Below are 26,307 nucleotides of genomic sequence, written 5' to 3' on the forward strand. Positions count from 1 at the left end.
GAGAGTAGGGATAATTGGGTCTTTTTCAGGTTGACAGAAGTGCCAGAGGGATCCGTGCTAGGGTCTCAATAATTTATAATGACTTGGATGAAGGGGCTGAATATGTGATTGCTAAATTTGCAAATGGCACAAAGATAGGTAGGAAAGTAAGTTGCGAAGAAGCCATAAGTAGATTAAGTGAGTTGGCAAACATTTGGCAGACGGCGTATAATGTTAGAAAATGTGAACTTGTTCACTTTGTCAGGAAGAATAGCAAAGCAGTGTAATATTTAATCAGGCAGAGATTGCAGAACTCGGGGGCCTGGGTGTCCTGCTAAACGAACCAGGAACAGATAGTATGCGGGAACAGCAAGTGATTTGAAAGGCAAATGGGATGTTGTCATTTATTGCCGGGGAATGGAATATAAAAGTAAGGATAAAAGAAAATGACGGCGGATGCTGGAATCTGAAAGTTAAACAGAGAATGCTGGACAACCTCAGCAGGCCTGACAGCATCTGTGGAGAGAGACCGTTTCGAGTCTGGATGAATCTTTGTCAAAGCTGGAGAAAACTGGAAATAGGATGACATCTTCAGAGCTAACAAGAACTGGAAATAGGATGACATTATCTTTTTTAAAATATAAATTTAGAGTACCTAATTTACTTTTTCCAATTAAAGGGAAAATTAGCGTGGCCAATCCACCTACCCTGGACGTCTTTGGGTTGTGGAGGCGAAACCCACACGAACACGGGGAGAAAGTGCAAACTCCACACGGACAGTGACCCAGGGCCTGGATTGAACCTGGGACCTCAGTGCTGTGAGGCAGCAGTGCTAACTACTGCGCCACCGTGCTGCCCCGGATGACATTATCAAAGCTAGCGAGAACTGGATATTGGATAAGATCGGGAGAACTGGATATAGGATAAGACCCAGCCCCAGTGCTCCACGCATCACCCCCCACCCCTAAACACACTCTCACAGACACGCACACACTCTCACACACACTCTCACACACACTCTCACACACACTCTCACACACACTCTCACACACACTCTCACACACACTCTCACACACACTCTCACACACACTCTCGCACACACTCTCGCACACACTCTCGCACACACTCTCGCACACACTCTCGCACACACTCTCGCACACACTCTCGCACACACTCTCGCACACACTCTCGCACACACACTCTCACACACACTCACACACACTCTCACACACACTCTCACACACACTCTCACACACACTCTCACACACACACACACGCACACGCACACACACACACACACACACCAGTGTGAATCTTATCCTGTTTCCTGTCCTCTCTAGCTTTGACAAAGAGATTCATCTTTTTTAAAACGTTAGCTCCATTCCCTCTTCCCCCGATGCTGTCAGGCCTGCTGAGATTGTTCAATATTTTCAGTTTTTGTCATAAAAGTAGGGATGTTTCGCTACCTTGTACAGGGCACTGGTGAAACCACATCTGGAGCAAAGTGTACAGTTTTGGTCGCCTTATTTGAGAAAGGATATCTTACAAGGACAGGTTGGGCCTCTACCCATTGGAGTTTAGAAGAACGAGAGGTGATCTTATTGAAACGTATACGGTCCCGAGGGGCCTGACAGGGTTGGAACCTGAGAGGATGTTTCCCCTTGTGGGAGAGACTGGAATGGGGAAGGGGGGGGAGGGGGGGGGGTGCACAGTTTAAAAATAAGGGCCCCCCAAGACAGAGCTGAGAACAAATCTTTCCTCCCAAAGAGCCGTGAATCGTTGGAGCTCTCTTTCCCCGGACAACGATCGAGGCGGCGTCGATGAATGTTTTTAAGGTAGAGGTGGCTAGATTATGGACTAACGAGGGAGGCAGAGATTATCAGAGAAAGGGAGGTGGGATGTGGAATCGAGGGCCGAATCAGTTCGGCCTGTCATCCTTTGGAATGGCACAGCAGACTGAGGGGCCGAATGGCCAACCCTTGGCTCCAAATTCTTGTGTCTGTGCGTAAATGCTGCCCCGTCACAGGAAAGAATAAAACTTATTTTTCTTTCTTTCAAAAAAGCACGTCCAGTCGTCTCAAGCACTCCTCCTGAAGAGACACCGCTCCCGTGGCATCTTCTGTGCGGAGCTTGATTTCCCCCACAATCCGGGCCCGCTTCCAGAGCATCTCTGTCGGTCCGAAGGGAAGATGTGAAATTGAGGGGAGTTTGGGAGGGGAACTGTGTACAGCATAGGAGGCCATTCAGCTCGTTGCCCCCCCCCCCCCCCCCCCCCCCCGGCTCTTTGCAAGAACTACCCGATTACTCCCACTCGTTGCCCATTCCCCAGAATCCTGCAAATCCTTTCTTCCTCAAGTATTTTTATCCAGTTAAGTTACCGTCGATCCTGCTTCCTTTCAGGCCGCACGTTCCAGATTGCTTTTAAAAAACAAAACAAAAAACAAGTTTTCTTTTTTCCCTCTGGTACTTCTTGCCAATAAATTTAAATTTGGTTCCTCCCCACTGGGCTCGATCGTTTGTGTGTCCGTGTGTGTGTGTGTGTGTGTGTGTGTGTGTGTGTGTAACACTTGTTACTGAATGATGGTTTCTCTCTCGCTCGCTCTCTCTATATACCACATTTACTGAGCTGTGGTTCTGAGGGCGGAAGTCACACAGGCCTGCCAACTCCAGGGCACAGCAGGTGAGATAACAATCGGCCCCTTGTGCTGACTGCGTTATTGCCACCTGACATTTCCTCCGTGCTTGTCTGGGTGACCTCTGGGCTAATATCCGGCCCAGACTGCCTGGCATCGATGGTCTCTTTCCTCCCACGCCTCGGTCTGAAGCGAAATGGTTTGGTCCGCCTCAGCCCGTTCCTCCTCTGTGCAAAACGAAACCCGACCCTTAACTCACCACAGATTGAGGGATTGAACGGGCTGGTGGGAGGGAGGGGGAGTTTGCAGAGGGAGGATGGAAGGGGCCCTGTTCCTCAGGGCAGAGAGAGAGCTGTGGGGAGGTGATCGAAACAGACCTAACGAGAGGTTTTTAATGATGATTAAATAGTTTTGATAAGGTTGATCGAAAGATGCCCCCATGCGGATTGGGATCAGGTCAATGGTCGTCACTGATAAACCCAAAAGGGAATTCAGGAGAAACGTCTTTGCCAGGAGAGTGGAGAGATCATGGAACTCGGCACTGCGGCCGAGGGAACGAGCGGGGACGCTTCTTTGGAGAAGCTAGGTGATCCCGTGAGGGAGGAAGGATATGCAGGGTGACGTGGTCGCGTGGGGGATGGGTTTGCTTGAAGCACCGACAGTTGGGCCGAACGACCCGTTTCTGTGCCGTAAACTCGATTGACTTGAGAATCCCAGTGGGGGGGGGGGGAGGAATGGTCAGATAGTCCAGGGAGCGCTCTTCCGCAGTTGGAGGAGCTCATGGAGGAGGTTGAGGAGAAGGGAGCTTTGATCTCTCCTGTACCTGGCACGCGAGCGCGCGATGCTGACTCTGGGTGCCAGAAGGGGAAAGAGTGCCAACACAGCCACTCCCTCGCCTCAGAGAGGGCAAAAAAGTTGAATCTAAATTCAACAGAGGCGCATAGGTTAATCCCTTGACCCCCCACCCCACCATTTGCATCCAGGAGTTCCAGCCTGATGTTGCGCAGCACGCTAATACCACTTGGCCATGCACTGTAGCAGATGAAGCTTGCTGCTGCTTTTCCTTTCCAGTATGCAGCTAGGACCGCCTACCTGTGCAGTGTGGTTAGCTGGTGACGGCCTGTTTGCTGCTGCCTGCCGATGGCACTAATGATTAGCTGCCAGTGGCGGGCGGGCTTCTGAAAGCGTGACACGCTGCCTGAAAAGGTCAAGGTGGGATTCACCTGCCCGGGACATCTCAACGCACTTTGCTTCCGCTGTGATACATTTTCAAAGAATGGCAAGATCCCATGAGCGGCGATGTGACCATTAGGATGAGACAGTCTGCTTCCGTGATGTTGGCTGTGACGGGGGATAAATACAGGCTAGGACATCAGACCAATAGTGGCAAAGTCTCGTGGTTGCACGCAGGAGGCCGAAAGCTTGCTATCTTCATTGCCTACCCTCACATCATGAAGAATGGCCCCACGAGGGAGGGTACAGCCAAGCAGATGCCACCTGTGGGGCGCACAGTCCCAACACAACTTCCACCTGGCCAGGGAAACTTATTTTTATTATTCTGTTGCAGGATATGGGCTTCGCTGGCTGGGCCCAGCATTCGTTACCCATCCCTAGTTGCCCTTTGAGAAGGTGGTGGTGAGCCGCCGCCTTGAACTGCTGCAGTCCATGTGGTGTAGGTACACCCATTGTGCTGTTAGGGAGTGAGTTCCTTGGATTTTGACCCAGCGACAGCAAAGGGACGGTCGATATATTTTCAAGTCAGGATAGTGACTGACTTGCAGGGGAACCTCCAGGTGGTGGGGTTCCCAGGTATCTGCCTCCGTTGTCCTTCTAGACGGCAGTGTCTGCAGCTTTGTTAGGTGCTGCCTCAGGAGCCTTGGTGATTTGCTGCAGTGCATCTTGTAGATGGTACACGAGGTTACTGCTGTGCATCGATTGTGGAAGTGGTGAATGTTTGTGGAAGAGCCGCCAGTCAAGCAGGCTGCTTTGTCCTGGATAGGAGCGAGTTTTTTTGGGGGGAAATACTTTAATTGAAATTTTATCAATTTTTATACAACGTACATAAAAACAACCAATAACACTTAATAACAGTAATAATGTTCCCCAACAACAGTATAAATCAAACCCCCCACCCACCCATAAGTTTAGGGCAGCACGGTAGCACAAGTGGACAGACTGTGGCTTCACAGCGCCAGGTTCCCAGGTTCGATTCCGGTTTGGGTCACTGTCTGTGCGGAGTCTGCACGTTCTCCCCGTGTGTGCATGGGTTTCCTCCGGGTGCTCCGGTTTCCTCCCACAGTCCAAAGACGTGCAGGTTAGGTGGATTGGCCGTGAAAAATTGCCCTTCGTAACCAAAAAGGTTAGGAGGAGTTATTGGGTTGTGGGGATAGGCTGGAAGTGAGGGCTTAAGTGGGTCGGTGCAGACTCGATGGGCCGAACTTCTGCACTGTATGTTCTATGTCGCGTTCTCCCTCCTCAGAGCCTCGCTCCAAACCTCCTCCAAAACTGTCCCGAGCTCTTCCATCCACTTTGCCTTCACACCTTCAACCGTCTCCTTCCCCATCATCCGCTGGTATATGCCCGACGTGCTGGCCACCTCCGACCCCGAGCAGGATAAAATCCGCTCGAGCAAGGTAGAAGGCCGTTTCACTGGGAAGGCTGGAAAGTAGTTTTGTCCAAACTATGCACCTGAACCCATCAGCGCCCGTAAGCCAATATTTCTTCTTCAGCTCCCCCAGGCTAGCAAACCGACCTTCTAAAAATAAATATCCATACTTCCCAAAACCTTTTTCCTTCCACTCCCTAAACTTTGCATCTACACTAGCAGGCTCGAATAACTGGTTTTCACACCTGGGAGCGAACCTTGAGGCACCCTTCAAATTGAAATGTTGGCAGAGCTCTCTCCAAATTTTTAACTTGGCTACTACCACTGGGTTAGTCAAGTGTTTTTTCAGCATCGCCGGGAGTGGAGTCATTACCAACAGCCATGCCTACCAGGCTTTCTCCCCCCCACCCCCCCTCCACCCCTGCAGTGGTCTGCAGGGGAGACTGAAGCAACGCGGTTTCAAGACCCCCCTCCCCAGCATACTCCTGGCAAACGTCCAAGCGATCGAAAACGAGCTGGATGAACTTAATGCCAGACTTACCTCTCAGAGGGAGGTCTCTGTTTCACAGAGACATGGCTCAGCCCCGCCTCACCGGACTGCCATACAACCTGAAGGCTTCTCAATTCATCGTGTGGAACGCACTGCGTCTGTCAGCAGGCAAAGCGAAGGGTAGAAAGGTTTGCAGCCACGTGAAATGGCTGCGTTCCGATTAATCTGGCCAAAACCCAGTTTGAAATGGCTAACCCGAAAGACTGCTGGGAAAAGCAGCTAACAAGACACAAGCAGGCAGCTGCAGACAGTTTTGCATATTCGGCTCTAGGGAAGTAAGCCCAGATCGATACTCAGGGCTATCAACAGCCCATCAACCCAGGTATTTGCAGTTACATTCAGGACTGTTTGCAGCCCATCTATCCAGACATCTGCAGTTTAATCGGCTATCCCCGGGAACAATTGCAACATATTAGCAATTGAATACCGGGCCAGACCTGTCGGCGCCTGCAGTGGCCGAAACAAAGACAGGTGAACGACCACCCCCCGATCGAGGAATCGCCTCACCATTGGACACATCGACCCCAGGGATTGGGGACAAATCCAATCACTTGGGACTCGGGGTCAAGGGCCGCCCCGGGAGGTAGGGAAGCCCCTGGGCCCTATAAAAGTGAGGGGCCAAGGTCAGATCGCTCTCTCTCTCCTCTTCGCCTGCTCGAGACCTTCGCAAGAACAGCAACCGGCAACAGTAAGTTTGAATCCAGCGATCGCTATCCGGTAGAGACACCTAGCCACCGACCTGTAGCAGCCTTTTGAATCCCGCGGGCCAGATCTGATTGGACAAGCCATTCGTTTCCCTGACCTGGTGGGCTCTTCCTAAGTTAAGTATTGGCCAGTAGTGATCGGTTTATTATATAGAAAGTAGTATTAGGGTATTAATATTGCTTGTTGTATATAATAAATGACCGTTGTTTTAATACTTACTAAGCGGTGTGCTGTATTATTAATAATAACCTGAACTTGAACCACATGGCGGTATAAAGATACCTGGCGACTCGTGAGCAAAGGTGACGTAATCAGAGCCAATAGACTAAGGCTAAAAAGAGCAACAGTTTGCCCCCTCATCAACTCCTGGTGCTTGGATGTGGAAACCCTGCCGACATACTGCTCCCCGGACCTGGAATACCTGACTGAAGTGCCGCCCGTACTACCTCCCACGTGAGTTCACTTCAGCCATTATCACAGCGGTGTACATCCCACCCCAGGCAGAACTGAAGAAGGCGCTGGACGAACTGTACACAGTTATAAACAACTACGAAACAGGACACCCGGAGGCCTTGTTCATCATGGCCGGGGACTTCAACAAGGCCAACCTCAAGAGTGTGCTGCCAAACTTCCAACACATCTCCTGTCCCCCAGGGTCGACAACACTTTTGACCATTGCTACTCAAAAATCAAGTGCGCCTACCGTTCCATCCCCCGACCGCACTTTGGAAAATCAGACCACAAGACTGTGCTCCTTCTCCTGGCATACAAGCAGAAACTCAAGCGGGAGAATCCAGCTAAGAAGCTCGTGCAGTGTTGGTCCGAGGAAACAGAAGAGCTCTTACGTGACTGCTTAGAGACAGTGGACTGGTCCATATTTAAAAACTCAGCGACCAACTTCAATGCTTATGCCACCATCGTCACAGACTTCATCAGCAAATGTGTGGATGACTGCGTGCCAAAGAAAGCAGTACGTACGTTCCCCAATCGGAAACCATGGCTCAGTCGGGAGATTGACTCCCTACTGAAGGACAGGTCTGAGGCGTTCAAGTCAGGCGACCCTGACCTGTACAAGAAATCCCTGACCTCCGCAATGCCATTCGAGATACAAAGCGAGAATATCAGACCAAGCTAGAGTCACAGACTAGTGTTACAGACTCTCCGCAGTTGTGGCAAGGCCTAAACAACATAACGGGCTACAAAGCGAAGCCGAGCAGTATCTCCAGTAGCAACGCGCCCCGCTCCGATGAACTCAATGCAGCGACAACAACCTCTCCCTCAATTCCAGCAAAACTAAAGAGCTGGTAATTGACTTAAGGAAGCAAAGTACTGTACACACCCCTGTCAGCACCAACGGGGCCGAGGTGGAGATGGTTAACAGCTTTAAATTCCTAGGGGTACCCATCTCCAAAAATCTGTCCTGGTCCGCCCACGCCGACGCTACCACCAAGAAAGCACAACAGCGCCTATACTTCCTCAGGAAACTAAGGAAATTCGGCATGTCCACATTAACCCTTACCAACTTTTACAGATGCACCATAGAAAGCATCCTATCGGGCTGCATCACAGCCTGGGACAGCAACTGCTCGGCCCAAGACCGCAAGAAACTTCAGAGAGTCGTGAACACAGCCCAGTCCATCACACAAGCCTGCCTCCCATCCGTTGACTCCATCTACACCTCCTGTTGCCTGGGGAAAGCGGGCAGTATAATCAAAGATCCCTCCCACCCGGCTTACTCACTCTTCCAACTTCTTCCATCGGGCAGGAGACACAGAAGTCTGAGAACACGCTCAAACAGACTCAAAAACAGCTTCTTCCCCACTGTTACCAAACTCTTAAACGACCCTCTTACGGACTGACTTGATTAACACTACACCCCTGTATGTTTCACCCGATGTCGGTGTTATCTAGTTACATTGTGTACCTTGTGTTGCTCTATTATGTATTTTCTTTTCTTTTCCTTTCATGTACTTAATGATCTGTTGAGCGGCTCGCAGAAAAATACTTTTCATTGTACCTCGGTACATGTGACAATAAACAAATCCAATCCAACCCCTCGCAGTCTCTGCTTCTACCTGTTCCCACAGCTCCTCCGAGCCCCCCACCACTCCAGCACCTTTTCAGCATTAGCCGCCTAATAATAATATTGAAAGTTTAGCAAGGCCAAGCCCCCTTGTCTCTCCCTCTGAAGCACCATCCTCCTGATCTTCGGACCTTTACTTGTCCAAATAAACCCTGTCACAAGCCGGTCAGTCTCTCTGAAAAACACCCTGGGCAGAAACACCGGGAGACACTAGAATAAAAATCTCGGCAAGGTTAATTGATTGTACTCGGCCTGCCAGGGATAGTGGGAGACCGTCTGCATCGCTGCAGGTCTGCCTTGACCTTCCCCACCAGATTTGTATCTGTTAAACCTCCAAAGCTTTCCCCCATCCCTTGCCAACTGAATCCCAGATACCGGAAATTACATCCTGCTAGTGGGAATGGTAAACCACCTCTCCACCCCGGTGTTCCAACCACAAAGTATTAGCTCGTCCCTATATTTAGCTTCTAGCCAGAAAAGACGTCAAAATGCTGCAAGATCCCCATAATGTTTCCCACTGATGCCTCTTTTGTTTGCGGGTTGGCGTACCCGCGCCTTGAACCCCTGTCACCTCTGTTGCTCAGGACTGACTATACGGATGTATTTAACTTCGGCTAATAGCAGCCATGGCCTCGGTGGAAAGCACTCTCACCTCTGACTCAGAAGATGATGGGCCCAAAGAGTTTGAACACAAAATGTAATCTGCCGCCCCCCCCCCCCCAACAAACCCCATCATTAATTATCTACACGTTAGGGAACCTCCAAAAACATAAACAATATTCCATTAGCTATCGTCCTGACAACAAGTAAAAAACAATGATTACCTCACCTTTACAAATTCTTAATCACAGCTTTAGCAGACATACTGCCTGTATGTATTTGACCCAAGGGTTTTCAGTAACATTACGACAGCAAAATACTAATATAATAATTTCCTACATTCATCGCAACTTACTGAGTATTTCTTGCATTTTCTGCCTTTATCTCACCTCTCCTGTCATAGCTTCACGTGACTGGGTGTCAAGCTGTTGTTGATCATTTCTCCTGCAGTGTCTTATGTCACGAAGGTGGCTAGGTAAAAGTGAGTGGTGATTTTGATCTTGGGCAAGGCAAGTTGTGACATGGGAAGTGGGGGTGTTGTTGGTGGGGCATGCATATCGCCGTCAGTGTTCGAATGAAGGAACAGCGATGTTAAGGTTGCCTCAGTGTTTCAGCACGGTCCGCTACTGTTGGACCTGAGCAGGCCAAAGCAGCATTGATTCAGGTGTGACCTGTGCACACGCCGCTTTCCTTTCTACACCAAACCACCCCCATCCCCCCACAACGTGCACATGCCCGCATGCGTGCTAACCCTGACCACTGTGGTTTCTTCGAATGCGTGCTGTCTGGAGACCTCGCTGTGTCTCGGTTCCTGTCAGAGCACCGTTACAGAACAACCCCACTTGGAGCTGCGACCACAAGTGCCTCTGAAGAAAAGGCGAGCGAGATGTTGCAAAACTTCTGAAAAGAAATTGAGCTCACTAATACCAAAGCGGCGTCTGCACAACTCTCTCTTCCGGACTCCTGTTGGCAGTGAAGCCACTGATTTTCAGTCGCAGGGAGGTTGTTGATTCAGTTCGAACCTTGCCTGGATGAGTGCGGCTCCAAAGACACCGTCCCCGCGGGGCCAAGCAGCTCGCTTGTTCAGCACTCCCTCCACCACACTGACACACAGTGGCAGCCGTGTGCACCATCTACAAGATGCATCGCAGGAACTCACCAAGCTTCCTGAGGCAGCACCCTCCAAATCCACAAACTCTACGTTAGACACAGTTCAGAGGTTTACTGGACTAATACCAGGAATGGGCTGGTTGGTCTTATGAGGAAAGAGTGGAGGGAGGTATTGGGTTTGTGTCCACTGGAGGTTTAGATTCCATTCAGATCAGCAGTGATCTTGTTGAATGGCGGAGGAGGCCCGAGTGGCCTCACTCCTGCTCCTAACTCGTATGTGCGTATGCTTGTTCGTTGTGCCCTGTTCCCTCATCAAACCATCTTGATTGACAAAATAAAAACTTTATGCGATGGTCCGAACGGCTTTCTGCTGTGCTGTAACATATCTGTGATTTCATCGAAGGATCCCTACAGTGCAGAAGGTGGCCATTCGGCTGATCTGGCCTGCGCCGACTCTCCAAAAGAACCCTCCCGCACATCTTTTTACAAATGCTTTGCGAGGAAGAGAGGGTTTTGCCATTTGCTGGCGTTCGCCTCAGATTGGATGACCTTTGACCTGCCGCCCCTTCCTGACTGGTCAGCAGATAATGACTGAGAATTGGCTTGACGAATCGGGTGACTGAGCTCACGGGCCTGGACTTTGCCTCGGGTTCCTGGTTGGCTCACACAATATGTCTCCTTGTGTTGTTGATGATGTTGGGGGTAGATCCCTTCCCTTGTCTCGCGCCTCGGGATTCCTTCTGGGCGACCTTTCCCTGCGGTAAGATGCGGGTGCCCCTTGTGCTCCTGCTGTGCGTTCCGTGTACTGCCGGAGGTGCTGCCCGTGGCTCAGCAGGTTGGGGGCACACTTCTGGAGACTAGCGCTCGTAACCCAGATGTGCCATTCTGAGGGAGCATTGCAGGGTCACGGGTGCCCTCTTCAAGGTGGGATATTAAACCGAAGGTCCTGCCCGCCCCTTCAGGTGGGCGTAAATGATCTCCAGTACGCAATGGTACGGCTCATTATTCGGCCAATATTGATCCCTCACTCGACACCCAGAAGCAGGTCACTGCTAGCTACATGGCTGTCTGTGAGAGCATGCTGTGCGCAAATCGGCTGGGCCTGTCAAGTCGAACTGCAGTCTTCAACGGCTGACAAGTGCTTCGGGGTATCCTGAGCTGGGGAACGTTCACTGTAAAGGTGCAGTTTCGGCTTTTTTTGTTCTTTTGATCCTCTCCTGTCATAGGTTGTGGGACGAAGGCAGGGAGGAGGAAACCGAAGGTGCGGGGGTGGGACGGGCACTGACTGGCTTCAGATCTGAGGACCTACGGAGGAGAAAAGGAGAATCAAGTGTGCTGGAGCATAGCAGGGGTGAGAGGGAACATCCAGAGGAAAGAAATGACATTGCACTGACGAGAAGGAAGTGTGTGTGTGGACAAGGGAGGCTGAGACTCGAGGGGAGACTCACGAGTGTGGGGGGGGGGGCGGGGTTGCACTGTTTCTCAGCGATTTGTGGAAGTCTAATTTCAAATGCTTCTCCTTATTGTTGTAGCAGCTGTTATTGCTCACAAGCCAATGGGTGCGATTTACTGGCCATGTTGGGAGATCTGGGATCTACCCGGCTCACCATGCCTCGCCATTAGACGTTGCAATCTGGATCCCGCCCATTGTGGGCAAAATCAGTATTTGCCAAATCTGCATATTAGAGTGAGTAGATTGTCTTACTGTATAATGCAGCTCGCCTCATCTACCCGAGACTTTGGGATCTAACCCCTTTGTCTCCGAGATCTTAGGACAGTGCCGTTGAGTACTGGGATTAGATCAGGCAGAACGGAACCTCAGCGGCTATTCCAGGGGATCAGAGGCCCCCGGGTGGTTGCCCACTGGGTAGGATGGCACCCTGGCACTGGTGCCACCTGGGAACTCTGGCACTGCCACCTGGGTGGTGGCCCGGCACTGCCGAGGTGGCACGGCCAGGCTGTCAGGGGCACTGCCAGGGTGCCAGGCTGGTATTGTGCCCATGCCGGGGATCGTTGCCTGGGGTGCCCTGAACACGTGGGGTGGGAGGGGCTGCCGAGGACCTCCTGATAGGTAAGTTGGGGCTTTGGGAGTTCCGGGACTCGCGTTGAACGGGTCGCGAGATCAGGGTTCCGTTTAAAAATGGCGTCCTGATCTCTTCCTGCGCTGAGTTCTGGGGAGCAGAGCTCCTCGGTGCAGGAAATGGGAATAAGTGTGGCCTCGGCGGGCATTCCCCGCTGCAGCCCGGATTTCAACAAAGTTCCGTTCGATAGCACGGTCTTTCTCGGCGCTGCGAGCGGCGGGAATAACCCGGCTAAGCGTGCTCGCCACGGGGTTTCGTTGTAATTCGGTTAGATTGCGCCCAATATCTCTGACGATCTTTGCACAACCATTATTGTCAAGAACACTTTAATCGATACGGCAGGAGTTAGATACGGAGTGAAGTTTCCTCTGCACTGCCCTCCGAGGTATTTGTAATGTGACTGTTTAACTGGATTCAGACTGGTGTACGATTGTGGATTTAATTCTGTACAGGATGTCCATTTGCTGAATGTCTCAGGACAGTGGTATCAGTCCCAAGGAAGGAGTGGGCTGTGGTGCGGAGGCCCTGGGTTGCACGCAAGTATTTGACTGTACAATCAGACATGGTGAGTCAAATCACTTCCCCTGTGAAAGCAACCACGTGACCCTGAGTAGTTAACGGTTAACAGAGAGAGAGGGGGAAGTTTCCACACTTGGGTTGCCTGCAGTTGTGGTGCCAGCAATATGGGTGGCAGGTTGACGTGATTATCACACGGCTGTTCCTCCGACTGGTGACTGTCTCGAATTTACAGCTGTGATTCATAACTTGCTTTGTGTGTGTGTGTGTGTGTGTGTGTGTGTGTGTGTGTGTGTGTGTAAAAGACAGTGTGATATATAGTGTCGGTGTAAAAAAAACATGTGATTGTACAGTAGATGCATTCACGCAAACGAGTATGACATACCCTGTGTGTTCAAGGCAGTGTGAAATACTGTGTGTGGAAAAGTGATATATAATGTGTGTGTAAGTGTGAAACACAGTAATATTCTGTCTGTAATAGACTTCTGTGTGTGTCTAAAAGATACTGTGATACACTGTGTGTAAAAGACAGTGTATGCGTGTAAAATAGTGATGTACAGTGGTGTGCATAAACTAGTGTGATGTACAGTGTGTGCGAAGATGAAATACAGTGTGATGTACAGTGTGCGTAAAAGACAGTGATGTACAGCGTATGTGTCGTAAAAGACAGTGATGTACAGTGTGAGCATAAAGACTGATGTACTGTGTGTGTTTGAAAAGATAGTATGCTATACGGTCCACGTAAAAGACAGTGTGATGTACAGTGTGTGTATATGTGTGAAATAGTGATGTACAGTTGGCGTAAAAGACAATGATCTACAGTGTATGTACGTGTAAAATAGTGTGATGTATTGTGTGCATTTAAAAGACAATGTACAGTGTGTGTAAAAGAATGTGATGTACAGTGTGTCCATGTAAAATAGTGTGATGTACTGTAAAAGACAGTGATGCACAGCGTATGTGTGTGTAAAAGACAATAATGTACAGTGTGTGCTTAAAATACAGTGAGGTACAATGTCTCTGCGTAAAATACAGTGTGACATAGTGTGCGCGTGTAAAATACAGTGACGTATAGTGTCAGCGTAAAATAGTGTGATGTACAGTGTGTCTGCGTGTGTAAAAACAATGATGTACAGTGTGTGCATAAAAGATATGCAGGCTATGTACGTAAATGAGTACTTTGTATCGGTATTCACCAGGGAGAAGGACATCACGGATGTTGAGGTCAGGGATAGGTGTGTGGAACGCTCTTATATATATCAAAGGAAGAAGCGTTGAGTATCCTAAATTGCATCAATGTAGACAAGTCCCCGTGGCGAATCTATCCCAGGTTACTGTGAGAGGCAAGGGGAGAAATAGCTGGGGCCTTAACAGATATCTTCACAACTTCTTTGACCACAGGCGAGGTTCCAGAGGACTGGAGAATGTTGTTCCCTTATTTAAGAAAAAAAGCAGGGATAATACAGCAAATTATAGGCCGGTGAGCCTGACATCAGTGGTGAGAAGCTTTTCGAAAAGATACTGAGGGACAGGATAACTGCACATTTGGCGGAAAGTGGACTAGTTGGTGGTAGGCAGCATGGTTTTGTACGGGGAAGGTCATTCCTCACCAACTTGATTGAGTTCTTTTTTGAAGAGGTGACAAAGGGAATTGATGAGGGAAGGGCTGTGGATGTAGTTTATGTGGACTTTAGTAAGGCGTTTGACATGGTTCCACATGGCAGACTGGTACAAAAACTAAAATCAGATGGGATTCGGGATGGGCTGGCTAGATCGGTACAGAACTGGCTTGGTTATAGAAGACAGAGCAGCGGTGGAAGGGTGTTTTTCTGGGATCAGTGCTGGGATAAATGATCTGGAGGAAAATATGGATGGGCTGATAGTAAGTTTGCGGATGACACAAAGATTGTTGGAGTTGCTGATAGTGCTGAGGATTGTCAGAGGATACAACAGAATATAGATAGATTGGAAATTTGGGCACAGAAATCGCAGATGGAGTTTAATCTGGACAAATGCGAGGGTGCATTTTGCAGGATCAAATCTAGGTATGAATTGTACTGTAAATGGCAGAACCTTTAGGAACATTAACATACAGAGGGATCTGGGCGTGCAGTTGCACATTTCCCTGAAAGCGGAACACAGGTGATTAAGAAGGCATATGGCATGCTTGCATTCAGCAGCGGGAGCATTGAGCACAGGAGTTGGGAAATCATGTTGCAGCTATACAAAACCTTGGTTAGGCCACATTTGGAGTATTGCATGCAGTTCTGGTCACCACGTTATCAGAAGGATGTGGAAGCTTTGGAGAGAGTGCAAAGAAGTTTCACCAGGATGTTTCCTGGTCTCGAGGATGTTGGCAATGAGGAGAGGTTGAAAAAATTAGGATTGTTCTCATTGGAAAGACGGGGAGGGGAGACCTGATAGAGATCTACAAAATCCTGAGAGGCATGGACAGGGTAGATCGTTAGAAGCTTTTTCCAAAAGGTGGAAGTGCCAATTGCAAGGGGGCAAAGGTTCAAGGTGAGAGGGGAAAAGTTTAAGGGAGATGTGCAGGGTAGGTTTTTCATGCAGAGAGTGGCGGGTGCCTGGAACGCCCTGCCAGAGGTTGTGGTGGAAGCAGGCAGATTAACAACAGTTAAGAGGCACCTGGATGGATACATGAATAGGGAGGAAATAGAGGGATATGGACCGAGTAAGGGCAGAAGGTTTTACAACACCAGATTAAAGTCAAACTGGTTTGTTTCAAATCACTAGCTTTCGGAGCACAGCTCTTTCCTCGGGTGAATGAAGAGGTGGGTTCCAGAAACATATATATCGACAAAGTCAATGATGCAAGACGATATTTTGAATGCAAGTCTTTGCAGGTACTTGAGTCTTTACAGGTCCAACTGGAGAGCAGGATAATCACAGGTTAAAAAACTGTAAATTGTCTCAAGCCAGGACAGTTGGTAGGATTTTGCAAGCCGAGGCCAGATGGTGGGGGGGGTGAATGTAATGCAACATGAATCCAAGGTCCCGGTTGAGGCCGTACTCATGTGTGGCTATAAGTTTCTGCTCGGCGATTCTGCGTTGTCGCACGTCCTGAAGGCTGCCTGTATAAAGGACAGTGTGATACATGGTATGGGTAAAGGACAGTGTGGTACACTGTATGGGTAAAGGACAGTATGGTACCCTGTATGGGTAAAGGCCAGTGTGATAAACGGTGTGTAAAAGACCGTGTGATACACGGTATGTGTAAAGGACAGTGTGACACACGGTATGTATAAAGGACCGTGTGATACACGAGATGGGTAAAAGACCGTGTGATACACGGAATGGGTAAAACACTGATACACAGAATGGGTAAAAGACAGTGTGATACACGGTATGTGTAAAGGACAGTGTGATACACGGTGTGGGTAAAAGACCATGTGATACACGGTGTGGGTAAAGGACCGTGTGATACACGGTGCGGGTAAAAGCGTAATACATGGTGTGGGTAAAAGTGTGATACTCGGTATGTGTAAAGGACCGTGTGATACACGGTGTGGGTAAAAGGCCGTGTGATACATGGTATGGGTAAAAGACCGTGTGATACACGGTATGGGTAAAAGGCCGTGTGATACACGGTATGGGTAAAAGACCGTGTGATACACGGTATGGGTAAAAGACCGTGTGATACACGGTGTGGGTAAAAGACCGTGTGATACACGGTATGGGTAAAAGATCGTGTGATACACGGTATGGGTAAAAGACCGTGTGATACATGGTATGGGTAAAAGACCGTGTGATATACGGTATGGGTAAAAGACCGTGTGATACACGGTATGGGTAAAAGGCCGTGTGATACACGGTATGGGCAAAAGACCGTGTGATACACGGTATGGGTAAAAGGCCGTGTGATACATGGTATGGGTAAAAGGCCGTGTGATACACGGTATGGGTAAAAGGCCGTGTGATACACGGTATGGGCAAAAGACCGTGTGATACACGGTATGGGTAAAGGATCGTGTGATACACGGTGTGGGTAAAAGACCGTGTGATACACGGTATGGGTAAAAGACCGTGTGATACACGGTATGGGTAAAAAGCCGTGTGATACACGGTATGGGTAAAAGGCCGTGTGATACATGGTATGGGTAAAGGATCGTGTGAAATGAAATGAAAAAATTAAATGAAAATCGCTCATTGTCACAAGTAGGCTTCAAATGAAGTTACTGTGAAAAGCCCCTAGTCGCCACATTCCGGCGCCTGTTCGGGGAGGCTGGTACGGGAATTGAACCGTGCTGTTGGCCTGCTTTGGTCTGCTTTCAAAGCCAGCAATTTAGCCCTGTGCTAAACCAGCTGGTACACATTGTGGGTAAAAGAGCATGTCATATACGGTATGGGTAAAAGACCGTGTGACACACTGTGTGTGTGTGTGTAAAGGACCGTGTGATACATGGTATGTGTAAAAGGCAGTGTTTGTGTATAAATGACCGTGACATATAGGGTGTGTGTGGAAAAGATTATTTTGGAGTTCTATGGTGCAATAAAGAAAGGGTGAGAAGGAGGAGATATTCTTGCATTGCTTACTGTTATTATGATTGTTTTCTTGCTCTGCAGATTGTGGGAGCCCTGACAGCTCTTCTGTGAATTCTCCACATCAGCGACGGATCATGAACAGCTCTCCGCCCATGCATGCTTCTGCCATCGGGTCCTCAGTCTCGTCTTCCGTCAACTCGCCCGTCAGCAGTATTGGCTCCCATTTCTCCGTCATCAGCTCTTCCCTGAGCTCACCTCTTCCTTCGACCCCTTCCCTGGGCTATGGGCCAGTTAGCAGCCCACAGGTAAGTTGACTGGATTCCGCCCCCCCCCCCCCCCCCCCCCCCCCCCCCCCCCACCCTCCGCTTCCGTTAATCACCAGCCACCCATTTCCACAAATTGTATAAGTGTTTAAATGACCAAAAGAAATTTCACTGATTCTGGTTCTGTTCAAATAGTCATTTGGTAGTTCAGAACTTGAATATTGGCAGTTAACTGTCCCCTGGTGCATTCGCCATGGCAAATTAGTTGGGGTTTTGCAACAACAGTGGATCTGGAGGCACACGTAGGCCAGACCAGAGTAAGGACAGCATATTTCCTTCCCAAAGAGACATTAGTGAACCAGGTGGGTTTTTACGACAATCGATGATAGTTCTCATGATCAGTTTGATCTTCATTATTGAGACTACCTTTAGATTCCAGATTTTATTAATTGAATTTGAACTTTGATTTGAACCAGTATCCCCAGAGCAATTACCCTGGGCATCTGGATTACTCGTCCAGTGAAAGATTGTTACCACTACTCCCCATGTCATAGATGTTGTTAGGTCACACATCAGTCGCAATCATATTGAATAGTGACAGAATGGTCTCTTGAGGGGCCAAATGGTCTTGACTGGTCCTGGATTTGGTTGTACTAATTGGATAAAGTCCCATTAAAATCCTTTCCGGATGGCCTCAGGTGGTAGCAGGATGGAAGGAGTGGGTGGGCTGTTCGACTATTTGGGGTGGATGAGTGGTTCTCGAGGGAGGCGATGTAGAACCAGGTTATCTCGGGCGGTGGGGGTCAGAAGGAACGCCAGATGAAGGACTTAAGGTTAGGTCAGGCAAAAAAGAACAATAACGAGTGGCACGGTACCTTCCGCAGCCTCACCGACATCCCAAAGCATCGTTGGAGGTCTTTTTCAAGATGTAATGGGGCTGCCAATTTGGCATGGCAAGATCCCAGATAACCTGCCTACCCCGTTTTGGTTGGGCAGGCAAATGACCTGGACACCAGGGTTAACTCTTCTCTCCGAAATCTCGGACCCGGGATCTTTTGCGAGGATAGACGAGGATCCCGGTTGAGACAATCCCTCCCAACAGATTAGTCCGTCAGTTCTGCAGTGGGGTGTCATTCCTCTCCCAGGATGTTTCAATGGGTCCCAAGCCAGGTGGTGAAGTATGAATCTAGATGCAAAACCCTTTTTCTTGGTGGTAGGTTTATCCACCGAATGCAGCTTTACATATCTCTCGTCTCCGAGCTACCCAGTGCCCCAGCAGTTCCCTTTTACATGCTCTTTCGAGGAAAAAAAACACAATAATTAGTCAAATAATTTAACCTTTATGGGAGGGTAAACAGCAGTCCCTAATGGGGCGATGTAACAAATACAAAACTTTAAAGGAGACTTGCAAACTCGTATCAAAATGTTGTCCCCGGGCTGATGATGCCCCCCCCCCCACGGCGCCTACCGCTCGCGGCACGAGTCCCCTTTTATACTCTTTCAACAAAATTAACAATCCGAATGACTGCCTCTGGTGGGGCCCTTGCAACCAAATCAAAAGTTCAAAGGAAACTGCAACAATCAAACTAAAATATCATTTCCGGGGGGGGTGGTGATGCACTGCAGCCCCCACGGTACCCACTGGGCATGGAAGGAGTCCCCATTTATATGTGTTCCAGACACTTAATGAAACTATTTATCCTTTTTTAAAATACATTTAGGGTACCCATTTCGTTTTTTCCAATTAAGAACATAGAACATAACAGCGCAGTACAGGCCCTTCGGCCCTCGATGTTGCGCCGACCTGTCAAACCACTCTAAAGCCCATCCACACTATTCCCTTATTGTCCATATGTCTATCCAATGACCATTTGAATACCCTTCGTGTTGGCGAGTCCACTACTGTTGCAGGCAGGGCATTCCACGCCCTTACTACTCTCGGAGTAAAGAACCTACCTCTGACATCTGTCCTATATCTATCTCCCCTCAATTTAAAGGTATGTCCCCTCGTGCTAGACATCACCATCCGAGGAAAAAGGCTCTCACTGTCCACCCTATCCAATCCTCTGATCATCTTGTATGCCTCAATTAAGTCGCCTCTTAACCTTCTCTCTAACGAAAACAGCCTCAAGTCCTCAGCCTTTCCTCATAAGATCTTCCCTCCATACCAGGCAACATTCTGGTAAATCTCCTCTGCACCCTTTCCAATGCTTCTACATTCTTCCTATAATGCGGCGACCAGAATTGCACTCAATACTCCAAATGCGGCCGCACCAGAGTTTTGTACAGTTGCAACATGGCCTCATGGCTCCGAAACTCAATCCCTCTACCAATAAAAGCTAACACACCGTATGCCTTCTTAACAACCCTCTCAACCTGGGTGGCAACTTTCAGGGATCTATGTACATGGACACCGAGATCTCTCTGCTCATCCACACTGCCAAGAATCTTACCATTAGCCCAGTACTCTGTCTTCCTGTTAAGGGGCAATTTAGCGTGGCCAATGCACCTACCCTGCACATTTTAGGGCTGTGGGGGCGAAACCCACGCAAACACGGGGAGAATGTGCAAACTCCACACAGACAGTGACCCAGAGCTGGGATTGAACCTGAGACTTCGGCGCCGTGAGGCAGCAATGCTAATGACTGAGCCACCGTGCTGCCCTCAAGCTATTGATCCTTAACCGTAACAATGTAGCATACTAACATTAACACAGGACTGGCAGTGTTTTGACTGCGAGGCGAGTGGGCCGCCAACTGAGCCACGGCTGACGGACAGCACCGTCATTTCAAGGACAAATAAAGAATGGTAGAATGTAAGAGAGTTAACATGCAGGCATCTAGTGTACAACAAGTGGGCAGAAGTGCTGTGGGAGCCAGGGATTCAACATTCCGCTTGGGAACCTGTCCTTCGGGCAATTCCGCAGTCTTATCTGTGTAACATCCACAAACTCGCCGGCCTGTCACTCTGTGCTGGAGGCTTGTCCTCGCCAGCGTTTTGCGTGCTTTTCAGAATACTACCTGTTATTGATACTGGTCAACCCGTCGTCTCCCCCTCTGCTGCTTCAAAGAATCATCAAACGTGCAGGCTCCGTGGAGTTCTGCGCCATTACCATGAGTAATGCTGGCCTTTGTTTCTGTGTTCACAGATCAACTCCACGGTGAGCATGTTGGGTTTGCATGCCGTCAGCAGCTCCAATGATGTCCACTCACCGCTGGACATGAACCAAGCTCTCCCTTACCCAGGCAGCTCTGCCTTATCGTCCCTGAGGCGCGTCTGCGCCATCTGTGGAGACAGGTCTTCAGGTAAGGCGCGTGAGGAAACTCGGGTAGATTAAATAGAATGCAGTGACGCCCTGCCGTTCGCCCCTCGCCTATGCTGTGGCTATTGTAAACCCTGCATCTCCCATCGAGTGAGCCATTCTTCACCTATCCACATCCAGCCCCCCCAGCCCAAACCTCTCCTCCCATGAGGAGACGGCAGCCAAGACGGAGCAGAGACCTCCACACCATTTAACGGGGCGATGGTGTCAAAGTCTCTGGAAGCACTAATCCTTCCTTTAGTCCTGACCATGGACGTTTAATTCTCCCATCTTTTTTTTAATATAGGCACCTTTCCGACAGCGGTGAGAGGCTATGTCGGAAGTGCCCAGACGGAGAGATTAACCTGGAAATGTGTGAATCTCTTGGTCCTTGGCTGCAGTAACGACAAAATGTTCCCTGATTTCGGTCTGCCGGTTTATGAGGCAATACGTTTTTCCCTGATCAATGAGGATCTTTTTTTAAAAAAAGGTTTTCACCACGTGCCTCACCTCATTTTGCTCAGAGGCTCCCCCTGCCTGTGCACCCGGTTACCGCAGGTCGCTGCGCAGTAACTGCACAAACATGAACCAATATTGCCCTTGCATGGCTGGAACCCATCTCATTGACTCCCATTGAAGCTCATTCGCCATTTTGCCCTTAACGGAGTTTCGGTAGAAACTTAATCTCTCTCCCCCCCCCCCCCCCCACTCCCACGAATAGTGGGACATTACCGTAATCAATATCAGAAAGTCAGTTACAAACTGGAATATGATCGATGGATTTAGAAAAAAAAATCTGATCGTGGGATATGGGCAAAAATCGTTCAGTTGACAGTCAGAGGGACTGAGGACTGAAATGCTCGTGGTTGGTCTCAACAAGATTTAGTTAAAAATGATCCCCTTCCCTTATGGACACCCTTCCCCCAGTTCTAACCACTGCGCCACTGTACCACCCTATTCATACCCATTGGAGTTTGGAAGAATGGGAGGGTATCTTATTGAAACACATAAGATTGTGAGGGAGGCTTCACAGGGTGGATGCTTAGAGGACGAGCCACCATCTTGAACTGCTGCAGTTCCTGAGGTGTAGGTACACCCACTGTGCTGTTAGGGAGGGCGTTCCAGGATTTTAACCCAGCGACAGCAAAGGAACGGCTGATTATATTTCCAAATCAGCATGCTGAGTGACTTGGAGGAGAATCGCCAGGTGGTGGGGTTCCCAGGTATCTGCTGCCCTTGTCCTTCTAGATGGTCGTGGTCATGGGTTTGGTAGGTGCTGCCGAAGGAACCGTAGTGAGTTCCTACAGTCCATCGCTACTGCTGCTACTGTGCTGGAGGGAGTGAATGTTTGTGGAAGGGGTGCCAATCAAGCGGGGCTGCTTTGTCCTGGATGGTTGAGCTTCTTGAGTGTTGTTGGAGCTGCACTCATCCAGGCAAGTGGGGAGCATTCTATCACACTCCTGACTTGTGTGTTGTTGGTCATGGGCAGACTTTGGATAGTCGGGGGGGGGGGGAGTTACTCGCACAGGAATCCTCGCCTCTGACCTCCTCTTGTAGCCACAGTATTTAAATGGCTGGTCCAGTACAGTTTCTGTTCAGTGATATCCCCAGGATGTTAAATGAGCTAAAGCTCAATGTCCAGTTCAGCTCTCAATAGATTTGCTATGGTGGTCATTCAGGAAGTGCGCTGCTAGATTTAAGGGACTCGGGAAGGGGTGCCCTTACACCAGGAGCGGCTCAGAACCTGACTGCTGATGTATCTGCTGTGTACAGGGAAGCATTACGGAGTGTACAGCTGCGAGGGCTGTAAGGGCTTCTTCAAACGGACAGTGCGCAAGGACCTCACCTACACCTGCCGAGACTGCAAGGAGTGCATGATCGATAAGCGGCAGCGTAACCGGTGCCAGTACTGCCGCTACCAGAAGTGTCTGGCCACGGGTATGAAGCGTGAAGGTAAGCTCAACTTCCAGAGAGGGAGGGAGAGAACGAGGAAGCTGATGGGGGCGAGGCGTGCTGGGGGCGGCATCGGGCTGAGGGAGTCTGATGGTGTGGGGAACGTGTGGTTGATTTGTCCCCTGTCCTGTTTAGCCATTAATCCCCTCCTCACCACTACGTGACCAAACCCACCCACCTGACCTGTCCACCAAGACTTTTTGGGTGTGCGGTTGCCCCACTCTTCACCGTCAGTGGGCTGCTCAGGCAGGGAGGCCATCACAATCGCCCCATGACCTCGCGTGTGCCCTGTTCGGAGGTAGCACTGAGGTTCAGACGTGTGGACTAGGCGACTTCCTCAAAACCTGTGCTTCAGTGTTCCTCGCTCTCTCCTCGCCCCTCGCTCTCTCCTCACCCCTCGCTCTCTCCTCACCCCTCGCTCTCTCCTCGCCCCTCGCTCTCTCCTCGCCCCTCGCCCCTCGCTCTCTCCTCGCCCCTCGCTCTCTCCTCGCCCCTCGCTCTCTCCTCGCCCCTCGCTCTCTCCTCGCCCCTCGCTCTCTCCTCGCCCCTCGCTCTCTCCTCGCCCCTCGCTCTCTCCTCGCCCCTCGCTCTCTCCTCGCCCCTCGCTCTCTCCTCGCCCCTCGCTCTCTCCTCGCCCCTCGCTCTCTCCTCGCCCCTCGCTCTCTCCTCGCCCCTCGCTCTCTCCTCGCCCCTCGCTCTCTCCTCGCCCCTCGCTTTCCCCTCGCCCCTCGCTCTCTCCTCGCCTCGCTCTCTCCTCGCCCCTCGCTCTCTCCTCGCCCCTCGCTCTCTCCTCGTCCCTCGCTCTCTCCTCGCCCCTCGCTCTCTCCTCGCCCCTCGCTCTCTCCTCGCCCCTCGCTCTCTCCTCGCCCCTCGCTCTCTCCTCGCCCCTCGCTCTCTCCTCGCCCCTCGCTCTCTCCTCGCCCCTCGCTCTCTCCTCGCCCCTCGCTCTCTCCTCGCCCCTCGCTCTCTCCTCGCCCCTCGCTCTCTCCTCGCCCCTCGCTCTCTCCACGCCCCTCGCTCTCTCCTCGCCCCTCGCTCTCTCCTCGCCCCTCGCTCTCTCCTCGCCCCTCGCTCTCCCCTCGCCCCTCGCTCTCCCCTCGCCCCTCGCTCTCTCCTCGCCCCTCGCTCTCTCCTCGCCCCTCGCTCTCTCCTCGCCCCTCGCTCTCTCCTCGCCCCTCGCTCTCTCCTCGCCCCTCGCTCTCTCCTCGCCCCTCGCTCTCTCCTCGCCCCTCGCTCTCTCCTCGCCCCTCGCTCTCTCCTCGCCCCTCGCTCTCTCCTCGCCCCTCGCTCTCTCCTCGCCCCTCGCTCTCTCCTCGCCCCTCGCTCTCTCCTCGCCCCTCGCTCTCTCCTCGCCCCTCGCTCTCTCCTCGCCCCTCGCTCTCTCCTCGCCCCTCGCTCTCTCCTCGCCCCTCGCTCTCTCCTCGCCCCTCGCTCTCTCCTCGCCCCTCGCTCTCTCCTCGCCCCTCGCTCTCTCCTCGCCCCTCGCTCTCTCCTCGCCCCTCGCTCTCTCCTCGCCCCTCGCTCTCTCCTCGCCCCTCGCTCTCTCCTCGCCCCTCGCTCTCTCCTCGCCCCTCGCTCTCTCCTCGTCCCTCGCTCTTTCCCCCACGCCCCCTCGCTCTTTCCCCCACCCCCCCTCGCTCTTTCCCCCACCCCCCCTCGCTCTTTCCCCCACCCCCCTCGCTCTTTCCCCCACCCCCCCTCGCTCTTTCCCCCACCCCCCTCGCTCTTTCCCCCACCCCCCCTCGCTCTTTCCCCCACCCCCCCTCGCTCTTTCCCCCACCCCCCTCGCTCTTTTCCCAAACCCCCATCTCTCTTTCCCCAAACCCCCCTCGCTCTTTCCCCAAACGCCCTCTCGCTCTTTCCCGAACCCCTCCCTCGTTCTTTTCCCGGCTACCTCGCACTCTTCCATTCCCCCCTGCTCCTCCCCTCGTGCTCGTCCCCCCTCCACTCGTTGCTACCGACTCCGACTCTTTCCCCCCTCACGCATTCCCCTGCCCCCCTCGTGTTTTCCCCTGCCCCCCTCGTGTTTTCCCCTGCCCCCCTCGTGTTTTCCCCTGCCCCCCTCGTGTTTTCCCCTGCCCCCCTCGTGTTTTCCCCTGCCCCCCTCGTGTTTTCCCCTGCCCCCCTCGTGTTTTCCCCTGCCCCCCTCGTGTTTTCCCCTGCCCCCCTCGTGTTTTCCCCTGCCCCCCTCGTGTTTTCCCCTGCCCCCCTCGTGTTTTCCCCTGCCCCCCTCGTGTTTTCCCCTGCCCCCCTCGTGTTTTCCCCTGCCCCCCTCGTGTTTTCCCCTGCCCCCCTCGTGTTTTCCCCTGCCCCCCTCGTGTTTTCCCCTGCCCCCCTCGTGTTTTCCCCTGCCCCCTCGTGTTTTCCCCTGCCCCCCTCGTGTTGTCCCCTGCCCCCCTCGTGTTGTCCCCTGCCCCCCTCGTGTTGTCCCCTGCCCCCCTCGTGTTGTCCCCTGCCCCCCTCGTGTTTTCCCCTGCCCCCCTCGTGTTTTCCCCTGCCCCCCTCGTGTTTTCCCCTGCCCCCCTCGTGTTTTCCCCTGCCCCCCTCGTGTTTTCCCCTGCCCCCCTCGTGTTTTCCCCTGCCCCCCTCGTGTTTTCCCCTGCCCCCCTCGTGTTTTCCCCTGCCACCCTCGTGTTTTCCCCTGCCCCCCTCGTGTTTTCCCCTGCCCCCCTCGTGTTTTCCCCTGCCCCCCTCGTGTTTTCCCCTTTCCCCCCCTCGTGTTTTCCCCTGCCCCCCTCGTGTTTTCCCCTGCCCCCCTCGTGTTTTCCCCTGCCTCCCTCGTGTTTTCCCCTGCCCACCTCGTGTTTTCCCCTGCCCACCTCGTGTTTTCCCCTGCCCCCCTCGTGTTTTCCCCTGCCCCCCTCGTGTTTTCCCCTGCCCCCCTCGTGTTTTCCCCTGCCCCCCTCGTGTTTTCCCCTGCCCCCCTCGCTGTTTTCCCCTGCCCCCCTCGCTCTTTCCCCCGCCCCCCCTCGCTCTTTCCCCCACCCCCCCCTCGCTCTTTCCCCCACCCCCCCTCGCTCTTTCCCCCACCCCCCCTCGCTCTTTCCCCCACCCCCCCTCGCTCTTTCCCCAACCCCCCCTCGCTCTTTCCCCAAACCCCCATCTCTCTTTCCCCAAACCCCCCTCGCTCTTTCCCCAACGCCCTCTCGCTCTTTCCCGAACCCCTCCCTCGTTCTTTTCCCGGCTACCTCGCACTCTTCCATTCCCCCCTGCTCCTCCCCTCGTGCTCGTCCCCCCTCCACTCGTTGCTACCGACTCCGACTCTTTCCCCCCTCGCGCATTCCCCTGCCCCCCTCGTGTTTTCCCCTGCCCCCCTCGTGTTTTCCCCTGCCCCCTCGTGTTTTCCCCTGCCCCCCTCGTGTTTTCCCCTGCCCCCCTCGTGTTTTCCCCTGCCCCCCTCGTGTTTTCCCCTGCCCCCCTCGTGT

General features: G+C 51.8%; 1 protein-coding gene across 4 annotated transcripts in view; it reads left to right on the top strand.

The window, feature by feature from the left end:
* rxrba (retinoid x receptor, beta a) overlaps positions 1-26,307 on the top strand; it is a 126,937-nt gene that overhangs the window by 26,892 nt on the left and 73,738 nt on the right. For all 4 annotated transcript variants that reach the window (XM_072475250.1, XM_072475248.1, XM_072475251.1 and 1 more), the window contains exons 2-4: positions 17,447-17,670; positions 20,777-20,933; positions 22,703-22,882. In XM_072475250.1, the coding sequence (XP_072331351.1) occupies positions 17,447-17,670; positions 20,777-20,933; positions 22,703-22,882 (561 nt within the window). The remainder of the gene's footprint in view (positions 1-17,446; positions 17,671-20,776; positions 20,934-22,702; positions 22,883-26,307) is intronic.

This window comes from Scyliorhinus torazame, chromosome 14 (assembly GCF_047496885.1).
Source record: "Scyliorhinus torazame isolate Kashiwa2021f chromosome 14, sScyTor2.1, whole genome shotgun sequence".
NCBI classification, from domain to species: domain Eukaryota; kingdom Metazoa; phylum Chordata; class Chondrichthyes; order Carcharhiniformes; family Scyliorhinidae; genus Scyliorhinus; species Scyliorhinus torazame.